Source organism: Enhydra lutris, unplaced genomic scaffold (genome assembly GCF_002288905.1).
Source record: "Enhydra lutris kenyoni isolate GAN:26980312 unplaced genomic scaffold, ASM228890v2 scaffoldscaffold20, whole genome shotgun sequence".
NCBI classification, from domain to species: domain Eukaryota; kingdom Metazoa; phylum Chordata; class Mammalia; order Carnivora; family Mustelidae; genus Enhydra; species Enhydra lutris.
Window position 1 is genome coordinate 22,063,202 of NW_019154104.1, and position 16,258 is coordinate 22,079,459.

The 16,258-nt window shown below is 41.9% G+C and overlaps 1 protein-coding gene across 1 annotated transcript in view; it reads right to left on the minus strand.

Annotated features, from left to right (window-relative positions):
* LOC111148589 (signal induced proliferation associated 1 like 1) overlaps nucleotides 1-16,258 on the minus strand; it is a 369,183-nt gene that overhangs the window by 129,563 nt on the left and 223,362 nt on the right. The window contains exon 5 of the mRNA XM_022505280.1: nucleotides 3,210-5,010. Within this exon, the coding sequence (XP_022360988.1) occupies nucleotides 3,210-4,707 (1,498 nt within the window). The 5' untranslated portion in view covers nucleotides 4,708-5,010. The remainder of the gene's footprint in view (nucleotides 1-3,209; nucleotides 5,011-16,258) is intronic.

The following is a 16,258-nucleotide window of genomic DNA, read 5'->3' on the forward strand; positions in this document are numbered from 1 at the left end:
GAGTCTACATTCGCAAAATAATGACATGCATAGAAACAGTGCGATATCAGAGAGTGACTGCAGTTTCACAAGCCCAATATAATTAAATTTTACGTATAATGTTGACTGTTCCATGAAAGGGAAACCCCCTCCCCCTCCCACGCCCAGAGACTTAGCCACAGTGCAATCAGGAATGCATTCAACAGCAGAATGGCAAGGGTCTGGTCATGAAGAGGCTGGACTGGACTGGCAGCCAGGCCGGTAGCGTTGCCCTGGCTGTACCTGACACGGACGTCCTCCTTCAGCAAGAGGACTCGCTTGCAGATCCCGATGGGGAAAGGCGTTAGCCCACCCATCGCAGCGAATCAAGCTGTAGCGTAAAAATTATAAGAGGATACTTTGTTTAACCATATCCAATTGGTGACTGAATACAACTAAATAATATCTTAAGTATAAAGTTATACCTTATGGGGCTTCACTTTAGCTTCAAATGAGGCTACCTGGAGCCATAATTTGTTGTTCATCATGTAAGTGACAAATGACCTGCCTGGTTTGAAAATTCTAAGTTGTGCAGCCCAAGAAAACGCAGCAGGCACTGTTGACAGTGCCTCCCACCGGACCGACTTCCTGGATTAACTGCTGCTCTGAGTCCCCCCCAGTCCAGCACAATGATGAATGCCCAAGGACAGGAGCAGACCATCTCCAGGGCCACACACACTTTGTTCCCACCTGCTGGACTTCATGCTAACAGAGTCACGCGGTGTCTTCCCAAACCTGTTTATGCCAGTCAACTTGTTATTGTAATTATGAAATTTAATTAAATATTATGAAAGCTGATGGAATAGGAGCATAAGAGATAAATCTTGTTTCTATTAAAAACTAAGCTGAAGGCCTTACAAAGACTTAATGAAAGCAAGTCACTAAAGAGAAAGCTATTGGATTAGATGTGGGCAAGACGACTATAAAAGATGAGAAAAAAATGAAACTTCAGAGTCCATAAAACTGGATTGCGTTGCTATTGTCTGTTGTAGCTCTGACGGTTTTATACTGTTAATACAACATAGAATTCAAAATAGTAGGATCACTGTTGAAGAAAAACCCTTGGCCTCACAAGAGCTTGGCAAGTACATTCTACATATTTTAGTGAAAACAAAATATACTGGGCATGTATAACTTTTAAAGATTCCCCACTTTTAACTGGTATTTTCAATTAACCCAGTTCCAATTATGCTCGGTAAGAGGGTATTTTCCATGCCTCAAATTAGAAATGACTTTGGATTAGTGGCTTTTAAATTTACGAAGTGTTATGATCTAAGCTGGATACCTCTGAAATATAGATGTCCAAATTTTTATGCCATACAAATCTCTACCACATTTAAACACAAAAACATACTCTTTCCCTTCAGTCTAACATAGCAGAGAGAAGAGCACAGTGGTTAAGAACACGACGCCAGTGAGACAGCAGGAGTGGAATCCGGGCTCCCACACGACTAGTTCCCTGTCAGCTGAACCACTTATGTCCACTGAACCACATGAGCCCTGTCTTCTCAACTGGGAGATGCCATCGTTAATGCTACCCACACCTCATTGGGCATTTTGAGGATGAAAGGAGAAAAATGCAGGGCATATCAAATACTTACTAAAACTTCCTCATAAATAATATGTGCTTCAAAATGTTCACTAATATTAATATACTGCTTAATAGAAACAGTGCCTGCTACTGCATAAGTAAAATTATAACCAACATGTTCTTAATGTGTCTGTTTTTAGCGAGATGGCCCCCAACAACAGACAGCTCAGAAACACCTGTGAAAAATTTCCCAGGTACAATAAAGCAGGGGTTCTCAGCTAGAAGCAACTCTACCTCCCAAGACGTATCTGGAGACATTTCAGGTTATTACAACTGGGGGAGGGGCACCTACTGGCATTTAGGGTATAGAGGGCAGAGTTGCTGCTAATCTTATCTTACAAGGCTCATAGGATAGCCCCCTCCAGCAAAGAATTATCCGGGCCCAAATGCCAAGTTGGCAACACTGAGAAACCTTGTCAAGTTATATAGGACAGTGTATAAGGAAAAGGTGATTTCTAAAATCCGTTAACACCATAAAATCATTGAAAAACACTGGTTGTTTAAAAATGAAAATGGGATTTTCATTATCATATTGTGAAATATCTATGACAGATATCTAGAAGACATGGATACTTGGTAGCAAGACAAGATTCTTATGGTCAATAAACCCTCGTGAATACGGTCTACCAGGTAATAACCTTAGAGTAAGTTTTATTCTACTGTGAACAATGTAATACAGCTACCACGGGCACTAGAAGTGGAACTTCATTTGGAAGAAGACGTCTAAGTCAGATTCAGAAACCCCGGAGCAGTAAGTGGAAAGTCAAACTGCTCTAGTACTTTGCATCGGGGGGGGGGGGTCCCTCGGCTGGACCACGGGGACTCCTGAGCTGGCTAATGGGACCACAGGGTAGGTCCTTCCTTGGCAAGCAGCCTGTTTTCTCAGCGTGGGTACTTGCTGGACTTAAGCTCACTCTTGAGTGAATAATGTGGCTCAAAAACACTATTAGATTGCTCCTAAGACTTCGTTTTAAACTACTGACTGTTCAATAAATCACAGGGCCTTTCTTTAAAACAGGAGCTAAGACCATACATAAAGTACAATCCAAAAACAGATGCATATATATCCCTCCCCCCACACAAACACAAAGTAGAAAAGACTAGAAAGGAAGTCACCAACATACTAAGGATACTTATCTCTTCAGTCCCTTTTCTACCCCATTCTGTAAGATCTAGATTTGACTCCTGCCTGAGACTTCCTGGCTCTGCCACTTTTGTCAAAGAACAAAAATCCTATCAAAAGGATAAGAATGTGTAAGTCCCATTTACTGATGAGAACACTGAGGCAGAAAAGAAAAGGTTCCATACTAACTATAAAAGTGCTACAAAAAGGCAGCATTCCGATTGTTTTTGTAGTTAAAAAAAAAAAAAAAGCTATATTTAAAATATTTTCAACTTAATGGCATCTCTCTCTCAAGGTAACAGAGCAAGTCTCTTAGACAAAGGCTATAATTTCATCCACTACATTTAAGAAACCATTCATAGTAAATGTACATTTCTATGCCTGAAAGGAGGAACTCACTCAAAAATGCAAAAAGACAAAAATGGTAGCAGATACATTTAACTACTTTATCCACAAGGCTGCAGGATCTCCACTCACCCTTCTGGTAGAAGAACTTCCTGTAATAGTACGCGCCCAGGTCCACGTGCTCCACGATGTACCTCTTCACCCTGTCCAGATGCAGCACGAGGCCGTCCTTGGGCACCTCGAGGACAGCCACCCCCGCGTTTGTGCAATGGGAACTAAGCGTAGACTCAAAGGAGGCACTTTCACACCCACTAAAGGAACCAGAATTTGATTTTGACAGGCTGATCTTCCTCTCACCTTCTCCCCCGATTTCGTTCCGGAAATATGGACAGCTCATTACCAGCTCATTGCTCTTATCATCTCCCTGGTCCATGCTGAGGCTCCCCTTGGAATTGAGGTCCTCGGTACTGCCCATCGGGGAGCTAAAACTGGCCGAGTGGGACAAAGGTCCCGAGACCAGGGAAGCCACGGCAGCGGCTGATGCCCCCGTGGTGGTGTTTCTCCTCTTGATAACATTGTGCCTGTTCATAATTGCCTCATTCAAGTCAAATAATATACTCTGGACATCATAGTGGGCAAAGCACTTTGGGCACGTCCAGGGCCTGACAGAGTCTTCTGACCGGTTATCCTCCAGATCCGACGACTTTCCAAGTTCCTCACCTTTGGCATTGCGTAATTTCCGAAAAATGGACGAGTCTCCAGTTTCGGACTTGGACCGGCGCTTGAGTGGTTTTTCCCTTTCCTTAAAGAGCCTGAGGTTGTCTCTCTGGGAGATGGGCCCGTCAATAACATCCAGAGAGAAACCGGAGCCCTTGCTCCCGCCGGCAATGAGAAAGTCACTGAGCTTCGTTGGAGTTGGACCGCGATCGGACTTGTCGTCTTTGTAGCCCTTTAACAGATCGAAGAAGCTTTCCCCGGACGTTCCCTGCTTGTCGATGGAAGAGGTGCTACCATATTCCCTGTGCAGTGACGGCCCAGTCTTGTAGGTGGGCGAGACACATTCATCAAAGCTATCCACGTCAAGTTCACTTATGGTGATATCGCTGTTGCTCCGCTGCCGGATCCTGCGCAGCGCCTTCCTGGGGGAGCTGGGGTAGGCTTCGGGCATGAGAAATCTGGAGTCCATGCTCTCCGCCGGCCTCGTCTTGTTTTTCAGCGTGTTCTGTATGCTCTTCAGCATGGCTGAGTCACTGGAATTGAGGCTCACAGAACTCCCCTGACTCACAGGACTGCTTTTGGAGGACAGGCTCTCAAGGCAACTTGAGGTTTCTATTTCCTGGCTTGAACGGCTAGATTCTTTGACGTTTTCCTTTCGTGGGGGCCAATCCGCAATCCTAGCCCTAACCCCCATCTTGGGGACTCCGGGGGTGGAGGTTATATGGTGAGAACCTTCACTTCGGGGAGGCCCGACCGGAGCCATGACCGAGGACCCTAAGCTTCCATTCTGGGACCTGAAGCGCCGCATGTAGAAGTCGTCAGTGTGGACTTTGGGAGCGCCATCCGTGGCCACCACCGAGGCCCTTTCGGGAGCAGCGGGCCGCTCTGTCTGCGACCGTTTCAAGCTGGTCATGATGGAGAAGCAATCAGACTCAAATCCCTGCACAAAGGACCATCATAGCTAAGTTTTAAATGTGCACTTCCCTTTTGGAGAACGGTTTCCAGAGAATACAGCAGTTGCATGAGATCTTAATCTTTTTCATTTAAAAGGTGAAACGATGCCTTGTTTCCAAACCTCTGAAAATCCAGATCTTCAAAACATTATAATCCACAATGGTTCCCTTTGCTTCGCTTTCACAGACAGCTTTCTTTCAGAAAAAACTGAACGGAACTTGTGTTACTGGGCCTCTGTGATTGCCACAATCCCATGCTTTCTCTAAAAGAGAGCAGGACAATTAGAATTAGCATTTGATAAATACCTCTAAAAATAAATATACAATTGCTAAAACCAGACACATGAAAATAAAAGACTCAGTAATGGAGTGCGGGTCACAGTTCACAGTCCATCTTTTTAGTAAAGCAGGTTTAAAAAAAAGTGAAGGCATTTAATAAAATCCATCATTTAAATGATATATGTTTTGAAAAACTATTAATACTTTAGCTTCATTGAACTGTTACATGTAATGGGGGTGGGGTGGGGTATCTCGTTCCAAGACATCAAGGCTCCTACCCCAAGTGCAGACCAAGTACAGGCTCCAGTGATCTCCCATAAGGGAGAACATCGTGAACCACTGTGCCGACCAGAAGTTCGAAACACGAGCAACAGAGTTCAATAATCAGAACAATGTAGAGTCAGTTTTTAAACCAGACTAAAAATCATGTTATCGAGTACACTGCAACACTCACTTTTTAACATGCTTCATATTTCAAAATCCCACTTGCTTTTTCAGTTTCTTTACAAACGCTTAACATAGTTGGCAAGAGCAGATACAATAGGGAGAAAATAAACAGGGTTCCCCCGGAGCCATTAGCTCCATTAGCACTCCCTGTATTTCCCTCACTTTATTACTTACCCCTCGAGGAGCAGCGCGAATCCCGCATTCGCCACCACCTCTTCCCCAGCTCTCTCTAGTCTACTCTTGAAGCTAGAAATATTCCGCTAATTAACAAAACGCCTGCATTTCCTTACGCATTGCTTCCTCCCCCACCCTCCGGTGCTGATGTACCAAGACAGCAGAAACAAAAATGCTGTTCTGGACAGACCTCTCCGTGTTCCCCGACAGACGACACAGAAGTGTTAGCATCCTTGCAGGTGACGGGTGAAGAACACCAGCTTCCTTGTGAGCCCGTCAGGCAGGAGGGAAGAGGCGCACATTCTGCGTACAAAACCCCGCATGGTTGTGCACATCCTGAAAATAAAGGCAGAGGACCCCTTTCCAAGGCTCCACAAATTACACAAGAGGTGGCCTTCAAATTCTTGCCAAATACACGTCTGGAAGGATGCTGCCGAACCAGCACTGCGCTGACAGGGCCGCATTGTCTACAAATCACGGCGGACACCCCGAGGACGACCCCGAGGACGACCCGCGCTTGCTGCACTCGGCTCCTCGGTAACAAGCACTTACTTCCACGATAATTAAGCATCTCACTCGTCGGCCTCCTGCCTCCGAGGCAGCCGCTTTAATTTCTCTTGGAGCACGCGGCATCGTTTTAGAAGACTCGCTGCTATTTAAAGGCTGGAACATGTAGGGGAGTTTCAGAAACTGCACGCTGCCTGCAGAATGCAGTGCCGGCTCAGCTCCAGCTGGGCTCAGGGGCCGGCCAGGCAGCCCGGCAGGGAAACGCAGATTGTTTTCACTCGGGCTCCTCTTCCCCCCGCTTCTGTGCAGGGGATAAAGGCTTTGCACGGCTACCTAATTAAACCTGGCTTTTGAGCTCTCCAGCCACTTCTGCCCTCGGATTGCTCTGATTTCCTTTACAATTCACAAGGCTGCACTGCTCCTCTCGAACCGTAAGCCTTCAAGCGGAATAACGTGCTAACTGTTGCTTCCAGCGGCAGAGGGACAGCACATGTGGCCGCAGCTGAGGTTCGAGAGGTGCTGCACATAAAATGGGAGGAAAACCAGGCAACTGAGCCAAAATGCAAAGTAACCTCCAGCCCATCGCCAAAGGAAAAAAATCTTTAGGCAACCAAAGCTAGAATTTATGAGCTATGTTGTAACTGGGGGTGGGGGGTGGGAGGTGGGGTGTTGATTTCAATGAAACAAGCTTTCAGACAAAGAACACACTGGCATAAAGAACAATTCTAAGTAGCTTCTTATAAAAATCAGATGCTTTCAACATTTCTCACAAGCTCACAGAAATCCAAATAAATCTATTCTCAGAGTTTTCAGTCTCTAAAAGGCCAACACACTAATGCCACCAGGATAAAGACATTCTTGTCACGTTTCATTTCCCTCAGAAAATAGTTTGTTGCAGAACAGTCTTTTTTAGGATATGTGAAGTTGTATCCATTGTAGGAGGAAACTGAAAGCCAGCCCTAAAAGACAATAAATAGAACTGACTTGGAAATGCCCAGGCTTGGCTGTCTCTATACAGACCTCCTCTTCAGAACCATCTCAAAGCCTTCCTGGATTTTTTAATGAGCTTATAAAATCTTATATTTCATAAAAATTTCTTTGCAATTTGAAAGAAATGCCAAGACTCCTGCTACATCTTGCAAAACAATGCAACTGTTTTCTTTTAATTTCAAAATATGGATGGAAACATGGGGAGAGAGCATGCCCACAGTTTAATGACCTGTAAAAACCAAGGAGTTGAAGACAGACAAGTTAAATAACAGGTATTTTTTGTCTCTGTCATGGGACCTTCTTTACTATTCTCATTCCCTCCCTGCCCATCGCCCTCACTTTCTCACTATCCTTGTGTACAGCATAGCTCAAACCCCTTTCAGTGCAATATGAACTTTGGACAGAGACTAATAAATGTAGAAATATATGTATGTTTTGCATTTGTTAAACTAGTCAAAAATAAAGATGTCAACCATCTGTGTAATATTATGACAGATCAGTAACACCTAAAACCCATTCCTTAAGGTCAAGAGAAAAGCAAACATATGCTGACAATTATTAGCAATTCCCTTTATTATCAGCAAACCTGCCTAAACGTCAATAAATACAGTAAAAAGCAATAGATTTAAACAGAAGAACAATACTCATTGACAGCACAGCACTTCCACCTGTTGAAGGAGTAAGCTATATAGAAATTTCCTTGGTACACATTTAATTTTCCACCTCTAGGTACCACTACTTGTGTCTACGTTAGACCCATTTAGTAAGAATACCAACCCACTGTTTAGTTCAGTGACTTGCTGCGGATTCTATCAGAAAATGATATAGTTTTTTCATCACAGCGTAACCCACCATTCTTTCCTGATAGTATCAACCTTCCAGAAGTGCTTCCTCCTCACTTCTGCATCATCCCCAGCATTTCTGAATTTCTTCTGAGTGTCGACCACACATTTGGTGCTAGGGCCATTTAAGAAAACAACCCCTTCCTTCAAGGGAAGCTACAGGTATAAAAACAGTCCCCATCATTCTGGCTCTTTGAGACATTTACACTCTTGACTCCTCCCCTCCTTCCTACAACGCTCTTCTCTAGATCTCCATGCTAATCATGTTCTTCATTTCCCCTGCCTTTCTCTTTTTGCACACTCTTCAGTATCACCAGTGGGCTCCACTGAAAACTGGTGATTCATACTTTGAGGGGGCTATAAAAGGTATTGGTACTGGGATGCATGGGGGCACTGAGGGCATTAGGATGAGACAGCAGGCGTGGCTACACTCAAGTAAACATACTCCTCTGGAAAGCAGGATGCTGACTTGGTTGGATCACACAGTTGCCTGTGCCACTGAACACACACAGAATAATGGAGTTGCATGGGGCGGTGGCTGCACGGTAGCCAGTACCTTCTGGTGATGTCAGAAGTACCCACACCTTCACACATAATCTCTGTGCGGTGGCCTCCACGTCTCCACTCACGACCCTCTTTCCCTAAACTCCAGATAAAATACATGCAAGTATTCATTTGATATCTTCCTTATTTACCCATTTTGTACGGTGAATTAACTACCAAAAAAATGGAAAAATAATTTTTTTTCCAAGAAATGAATGAGGGATAAGGAAGTGAGAACAATAAAGAATTGAAGGAACCCAACAAAAGGAACAACATGAGAAACTTTCTTTATGCCAAGGGCATAAAAAATAGTTTAAAGGCTACACAAGAAGATGTGGGAAGGGAAAAAATAAAAACAAAACCAAAAACTGAAAAACCAACAACTACATTTCCTCTGCCCTAAAATAATTTACAACACAATACAGTATATTCACCAAAAAGATGCAGTCCTTCTCATCAAATATGTCCATATTCCAAAATGGGATGTTGTTAGATTCATCCACTGGTATTTATTTAATATTAGTTATGAAATTTGAGTATTTATGAAAGTATCAATGTAAATACTTTACAAAGTTGTATATACACATTTAGAATGCCCATAAATATTCTTTAGAATGTAATAAGCAGCTTTATTTTTAAATAGAAATATAAGCTTACAGTGCTTGAACATTAGGTTAGCAAAGATAACCAAATAAGGTAAACTCTTCTTTACATCCCTTCCTGGCTTTCTGAATTTCATTCACTTTACATAAAAACAACATCTCCGTTGGAAGGGCTATCTCACTCTTTCAAGAGGGTCTGAAACACATACGAACATCTCAGTGCAATGTCATGCATAATTTAAGATCTTTGAATCAAAACCTAACTTTTTAGACAGGAATTTCCCGCTTTTTTCATTTCTGTTCTGTCCCTTCAACAAAAAGCAGGAAGGAATGGGAAAAACAGGGTTGATAAATCTAGTTCCTGTTCTCAAAATGTTCACTATCGGAACAAGACACCACCGATGGAGACAAAGGAGATTCAAAACACTTGCTCTGAAATTAACCGAATACAAAAGTTATGGGATACAACACTATGTGACAGGATCAAGTCACATTTGAATTTGGAGATAAGCAATTTAAAATGTGTCCATTAAGCCAGAGCAAGAACCAAAAGTGGGAGTAACATCTGGATCCTACCCACCTGCCCAACTAAAAAAGTTTAATGAAAAAAGTTACATTTCAAAGGCCTGGTGCAGGACACAACAAACTGTGGCCGAAAGCTTGATGGCAAAAAAAAAAGAGATGATGGAATAAAGTAGGTACCAAGCAGGTTACGTGGTGCAGTTACTAACGAGCAGTGAAACGTTTCAACAGCTGGCCAAAGAAAAAGAGAAATAAATGGGAATATTTATCTCTTATACTTAAGTATGACTAAACTAAGGTAATTACTATAATGACAAAGAGCTAGGTTTGAGGCGCTCCAGGTGGAATGGTAAAGGTAGAACATAAAGTAAAAGGGAATGAGCAGGAGGGTCACAGTGAATCCGATTTATTAAAGGGAAAATAATGGGTTTTGACGTTCAGTAAACTAATACTTTCAAAGAAAAGAAATCGGAGCTCACCCACTTATCAGGGGCACTGCGTGTTTCCATATCTGGCAGCAAGATATTACAAGACCAGGCTAGATCAGTAAAACAAGTATGTGTTTTTTATGTAATAATTTGTATATTAATATTCATTTAAAATACGTAAAAATTGTATTTAACAATATTGTACACTGTGATCTACTACTACACAGCTGATTATCAAACAGGACTTGGTACTAAACCACTTAATACCAAATATAATCTAGAGAAAGGGGAACGTGAAAAATGGATGCCAGGGAAGAACCAATAAATGTCTCCTATGCAGGGGGAAATCCTCGTCAGCTTTTCCCAAATTCTGCCTCAAATTCTGCAAGTTATTAACCCACATAAAAAGGTCCCATAATTAAATAAGGCAGGGACACAGTATATATCACCTCCCTTAGGACACGATAGTAACTTTTAGTAGATTAAAGACTCCATGAGAAAAAAAAAAACTAGTTTATTTAAACTAAGATTTCTTAATGGATATGACCATGGATTCACTTTTTAAAAAACAGAACATTTTTATACTGTGCGCCCTGTTGAACATAAGTGGGGACAAGAATGCCCAATTTTAGAATAATCTAGGATAGAAACAAAATTGTATATACACTATAAATATAGCTGTTTTTTTTAAAAAGCTACATATAGATATATAAACATGCCAAAGGGAGTTCCCTAAAGGATTTTACAATGCTTGTCTTTAGATAGTTGGATTAAGAATAACTTCTGGGCTTTTTTCTTTTCTTTATTTCTCCCCTCCCCCTTTTTTTGGTAGTCATACTATTTTCTAAAATGAGCATGTGTAACTTTAATAATCAGAAGAAAAAAGAGAAAAATAATCATTTTATAATTTTTCAGAAGTGATTTTAGAAACAGAAAGAAATAATCATTCTGTTACAAAAAAAGAAAAAAACAAAACCCTGGGAATATAGTACAATGAACACACATCTGAATACTAATTGTAAGATACAGCTCTGTGTTAAAACTCCAACCATTCGAACCACCAAACAACTCAAAATTCAACAGATCTGATGTCCTTCATAGGAGATGATACTGCACTAAACTGTCAGATTTAAATGAAATCAAAGAGGGCTACGTGATGTGTAGAGTATTCAAGACTGTGAGATCAGCAGTATTGACAGATCTGATTAATTACTTCATAGAGATGATGAACACAACTGCCCAACTGCCCATACTCCCTCATTTACAGATGACATCTTTAAATTTAATACTGATATAAAAGTCCCCTCCTGCCCAGCAGGCCTACCTTTCAGCCCCTCACTAGGTGGTGGTGACGTGGAAAACCAGGTGAGGCTGTCTGACCAGAGTGAGGCTGGGCTGCCATCACTCACCCCCCTCCTGGGGGGCGCAACTCCTTTCCCCACATCCGCAGACATCTCACCTTCCGTCCTCACAGCCCTCCTTCCGCAGAGATTCAGGCTCAGTGTAAAGACTGTCACCATGTGACTCTGCTATGAGATATCGATGGCTCAAGAAATTGAGACTGTTTGCAACCTGGAGAGAAGAGCCCAATAGTATTGACCTTCTCCTCTGGGGACAGAAGGAAAAGATGTCCGAACTGTATTAAGTCAGATTTAAATTAGATACGCTGTGAAACCTGCCTTTGACCCACACACGAGGAACTGCCGCAGAGAATCCGCATCATGAAGACAGCTTGTCAGGCCGCCAGCACGGACACGGGGGCACCAGATGGTGCTCTGCCCTATGCTAGTCACCGTCCCAGGAGGAGACACAGAGGGAACATTTCCACCCTCAGGTCCCTCGAATGTACTTGGAACAGAAGACAGGAGTAGGGGAATCCAGAGGGTTCAGTAAGATAGAGTATCACCAGTGGCTTTAATAAACATAACGTGGTTCTCAACTGAGTATTTATAGTCCAAAAGAATTTAAGAAAGTGCACTTGAAAAAGCACATGTAAATTCAGCTTAGAAAAAGAGCAGAAAGTAGCATCAGTAAGAATAATGAGTAAACATAGTTATTTCTACATACAACTCTAATATCCTAATAATTGTTAATCATGATTAATATCAACAGTAACCACATTTCACTTCACAGATTTTAAAATACCACCCAAGGACCAAGACTTAGAAGAAAAATTTAAAGTGGGCGTCTAGGTAACTCACTCGGTTGAGAGGCCAACTCCTGGTTTTGGCTCAGGTCATGATCTCAGGGTTATGAGATCAAGCCCTGCATCAGGCTCTGCTCTCAGCCTGGAGTTCAATTCAGATTCTCTCTCCCTCTGCCCCTCCCCCTGCTCATGCACCCTCTCTCTAAAATAAATAAATAAATAAAAGCTTTAAAAAAAAGAAAGAAATTAAAATCACCCCACACTGTTTTAGCATTTCCGTAGAATGCAGATGGTTCATTTGTCTGTTTCATCATGCCCTTATTTCTGACTAGAAGCTCTCCTTGCAGGGCTTCACAGTGTCAGGACTCCCATCCGCTTCACTCTCCAACAGGTGTTTATTCCTTCACTCCTCATGAGCACCCTGTGAGGTTATCTCCATTTTCAGGGAGGTAAGTAGATTGTGTGTGACACAAAGTACTCACACCCAGCAGGCTTGCTCCCTGTAAATATAGGACTGGCAAAAAATTGATGGCAGAAAACTACTTCAAAAATATATTGTAAAAGAAAAAAGGTCTCCCTTTGGCCTCAGTTACTACTTCTGAAGTCTAACTCCGATACGAATCTCAACATCTAGTAGAAATACAGTTAGTGGGAGAAAACTATTGATAATTAACTTCCTTAAAATGCAAGGTGGTCAACTTACTTGTCTGTTGGGAACCTTCCTCCTCAATCACTACCCTGTTATTGTGTGATTTAGGCCTAGAATTCAGGACAAATTGTGGCATAAAGATCTATGAGATGACTGATTCAGATCCAGGATATCCCTCTCTGACCTTATGTTCAGCATTTAAAACTGTGAGTTATAAGAAAGAAGACCTTGTCCAAACCCTTCATCTTCCACATGTGGTCTCTCGGGGTCAGAAACTGTAAGTTCACCGAAGGTAAACAGGGGGCAAGCTCACGCAGGAAGCCAGACTTCCTCAAGCCCAGACTCCTATCCCATCAGTTATGCCATGATGTTCTTCCAGAACACGCTCCTCTACAATCTGTCGCCATCAGTTTGAACCACAGTTTGAGCATCCTTTGTGCACAACCTTGTTTACTCCCCACAGCAACTGCTCAGCGGTGTGATCCACAAAGTTCGTGCGTGAAGACCCTGCCTCCCCAACCGGGTTACGGCTCTAGGAGTCTGACTCCGAACCCAAGCTGCTGGCCCTAGAACACCCTCCCTCCTAAAAATGCCTCTCCTCGATGAGATGTTTAGGTTCCTGAGGGCTTTTTTTTTTTTTTAATCCCCAAAGCATCTAAGCTCAATATCCTTGAAATCATATCATTAAGAAACAAAAATCGGGGGGTGGGATTATGGACATTGGGGAGGGTATGTGCTATGATGAGTGCTGTGAAGTGTGTAAACCTGGCGATTCACAGACCTGTACCCCTGGGGATAAAAATATACTATATGTTTATAAAAAATAAAATTAAAAAAAAAAAAAGAAACAAAAATCACTTGATCTCAGTTAAAATGGACTAGAAATTAACAGATAAGTTAATAGAATTTATCATGTAATCTAAAATGTACTTATGTTATCTCATAAATATCCGTGTTGAGGGGGACAGGTCAAGAAAAAAAAAACCCACTTAACTAAAATTTAATATCGATTTCGGCTTCATTTTTCTTTCTTTAGGAATCTTCACAACAAAAGTAAATGAAAAATAACAGCAATTTGACCTTCTTCCTTTCTACCCAATTACCATAAAAGGGCTTGAAAAACAGCCACATAAATGAGCAAATCTTTTAAAAGAGCGACCAGAAGTGCATCCGTTAGAACTGGACAAGGCACCGTCATAGTGAAATCACCAAAAGACAAACTAATGCACAATAGAATCAGCTCTTTAAAATCCTAGCAAAGTAAATAAACACGTTCACAGGAAAAGGAGGGCTGGTTAGTACAGCACAGGTGAGGAGGACAATAGAAACGAGAAATTATAAACAACCACCATCAAATTCATGATGGTCAGGATAATCATCTTTTATGCTTATGTGATTTTTCTCCCACACAAGTCTTCCCATTGTTACCCCCTTTTGCAATGCTGTTTTTTAAGTGAACGAATTATATGCTTTTTGTTTCAAAAAAAAAAAATGGAAATAGTGCAGGAAAAGTGAAAAATATATTTTCTCATTCAGGACACCCCAATACCAACTTCAAGGGTAGCCACTCATGATAGTTTGTGTACTCCCCCAGACACGGTGTGGTTGGGCACCCACAGTAAGATAGGCATCGAAAGATAAGGGCAGAAGAGAGGAAGGATCCAGGACATGGGACAGCTCACTTCCGAGGAGACTTAATCGAGTACAGAACCAGAAAACCACAGCAGAGGGGCAGAAGGTGAACAACAAAAGAATCTACCTGCTTCCGGGAGAGGCAGCAGACCTCCCCTTGCCAAGCTGACCTAAAATCCATGTATATACTGGTGCTGAAAACAGGAGCCCTCTACAAATGTTTCTGACAACTTGTCAACAGCAATTAAGAGAAGAGCGAATGAAATAACTTTTTTAAACCAATGCACACCACATTCCCCCAGGTTTTTTTTTTCTTTACTAATTATGCACATATACAAATACGCATGCACATTTCTATATAACCCTCAAATAAAATTATTTTTATTGATTCCTCCAAACTTAAAAATCCCTGAATTCTAAATGAGATTTACTGACAAATTTGTTATTTTTTAAAAATTGAGGTATAACTGGTATAACATTATGTTAGTTTCAGATGTACAACTCAATGATTCAGTATTTGTATATATTACAAAATGATAACTGCATGTTATTTGTAAGTTCAGTTAACATCCGTCAGCATAAATGGTTACAAAGTTTTTTCTTCTGATGAGAACTTTCAAGTTCTGTTCTCCTAGCTCCTTTCAAATACGCAATACCATATTATTAACTACAGTCACTATGCTGTACCTTAGACTACTATGACTTACTCATTTTATAACTGAAAATGGGTACCTATTGATCACCTTGACCCATTTCATCCCATTCTCCCCAACCTCAGGCAACCACCAATCTGTCCTCTATATCCACGAGCTTGGCTTTTGTTTTTTTGGTTTATTTTTAGATTCCACATTACCCACTAATTTATTAACTTTATCATTTAAACTTTCATTTACAAACTAGAAAAAAAAATACTAACTAAAATGCAAACTAACCAAGTGTTCAAAGACAAAACCTTGAGGCAGGAAGTCTTCTGTTTCCCGGCCATGCTTTTCATTTTTGTGACAAAGTGAAATGATTCCCCTTAGCTGGAATGGAAAGTTGGATCTTCAGACGTCATCTTGTGTGTCTGCATTAGCACTCATGCTTTAAAATTTCATCACTCTGCCTATTCAGTACTGAGTGTTTACAAAGTGCATGCAAGCACAACACTTACACTCTCCTGCTTAAAACCTCACAGTAACTTCCCACCACTTTCAAGGCAAAACAACAATCTCCCAAATGCACGACAGATCCCTCTAATAGGCAGCCTTGGCTCTCTACTCTCCTAATCTTCAGCTCCAGCCAAGGGGAAAGAGATCCAGCTGCAGTTTCTTGAATGTACCTTGAATGAACCTTCAGGAGAAACCAAGTGGCAACCTGTGCTGGGATACAAGCTCACACAATTCTCTTCCCTCATTCTCATGGCTTGTTCCTACCCACCCCTCTTTCTCCTGTCCAACTCTTACTCCTCAGGACTGCATCTGGGGATGCCTGGGTGGCTCACTGGGTTGGGCCTCTGCCTTTGGCTCAGGTCATGATCTCGGAGTCCTGGGATCGAGCCCCACATCGGGCTCTCTGCTCAACGGAGAGCCTGCTTCCCCTTCTATTTCTGCCTGTCTCTCTGCCTACTTGTGGTCTCTCTGTCAAATAAATAAATAAAATCTTAAAAAAAAAAAAAAAAAAAAAGACTGCATCTGGCTGTAGTCCCTCCTAGGAAGTTGGTCACACCAGAACCCAGCCCCTGCCATGCTGCCATGTTACCTTTTACACA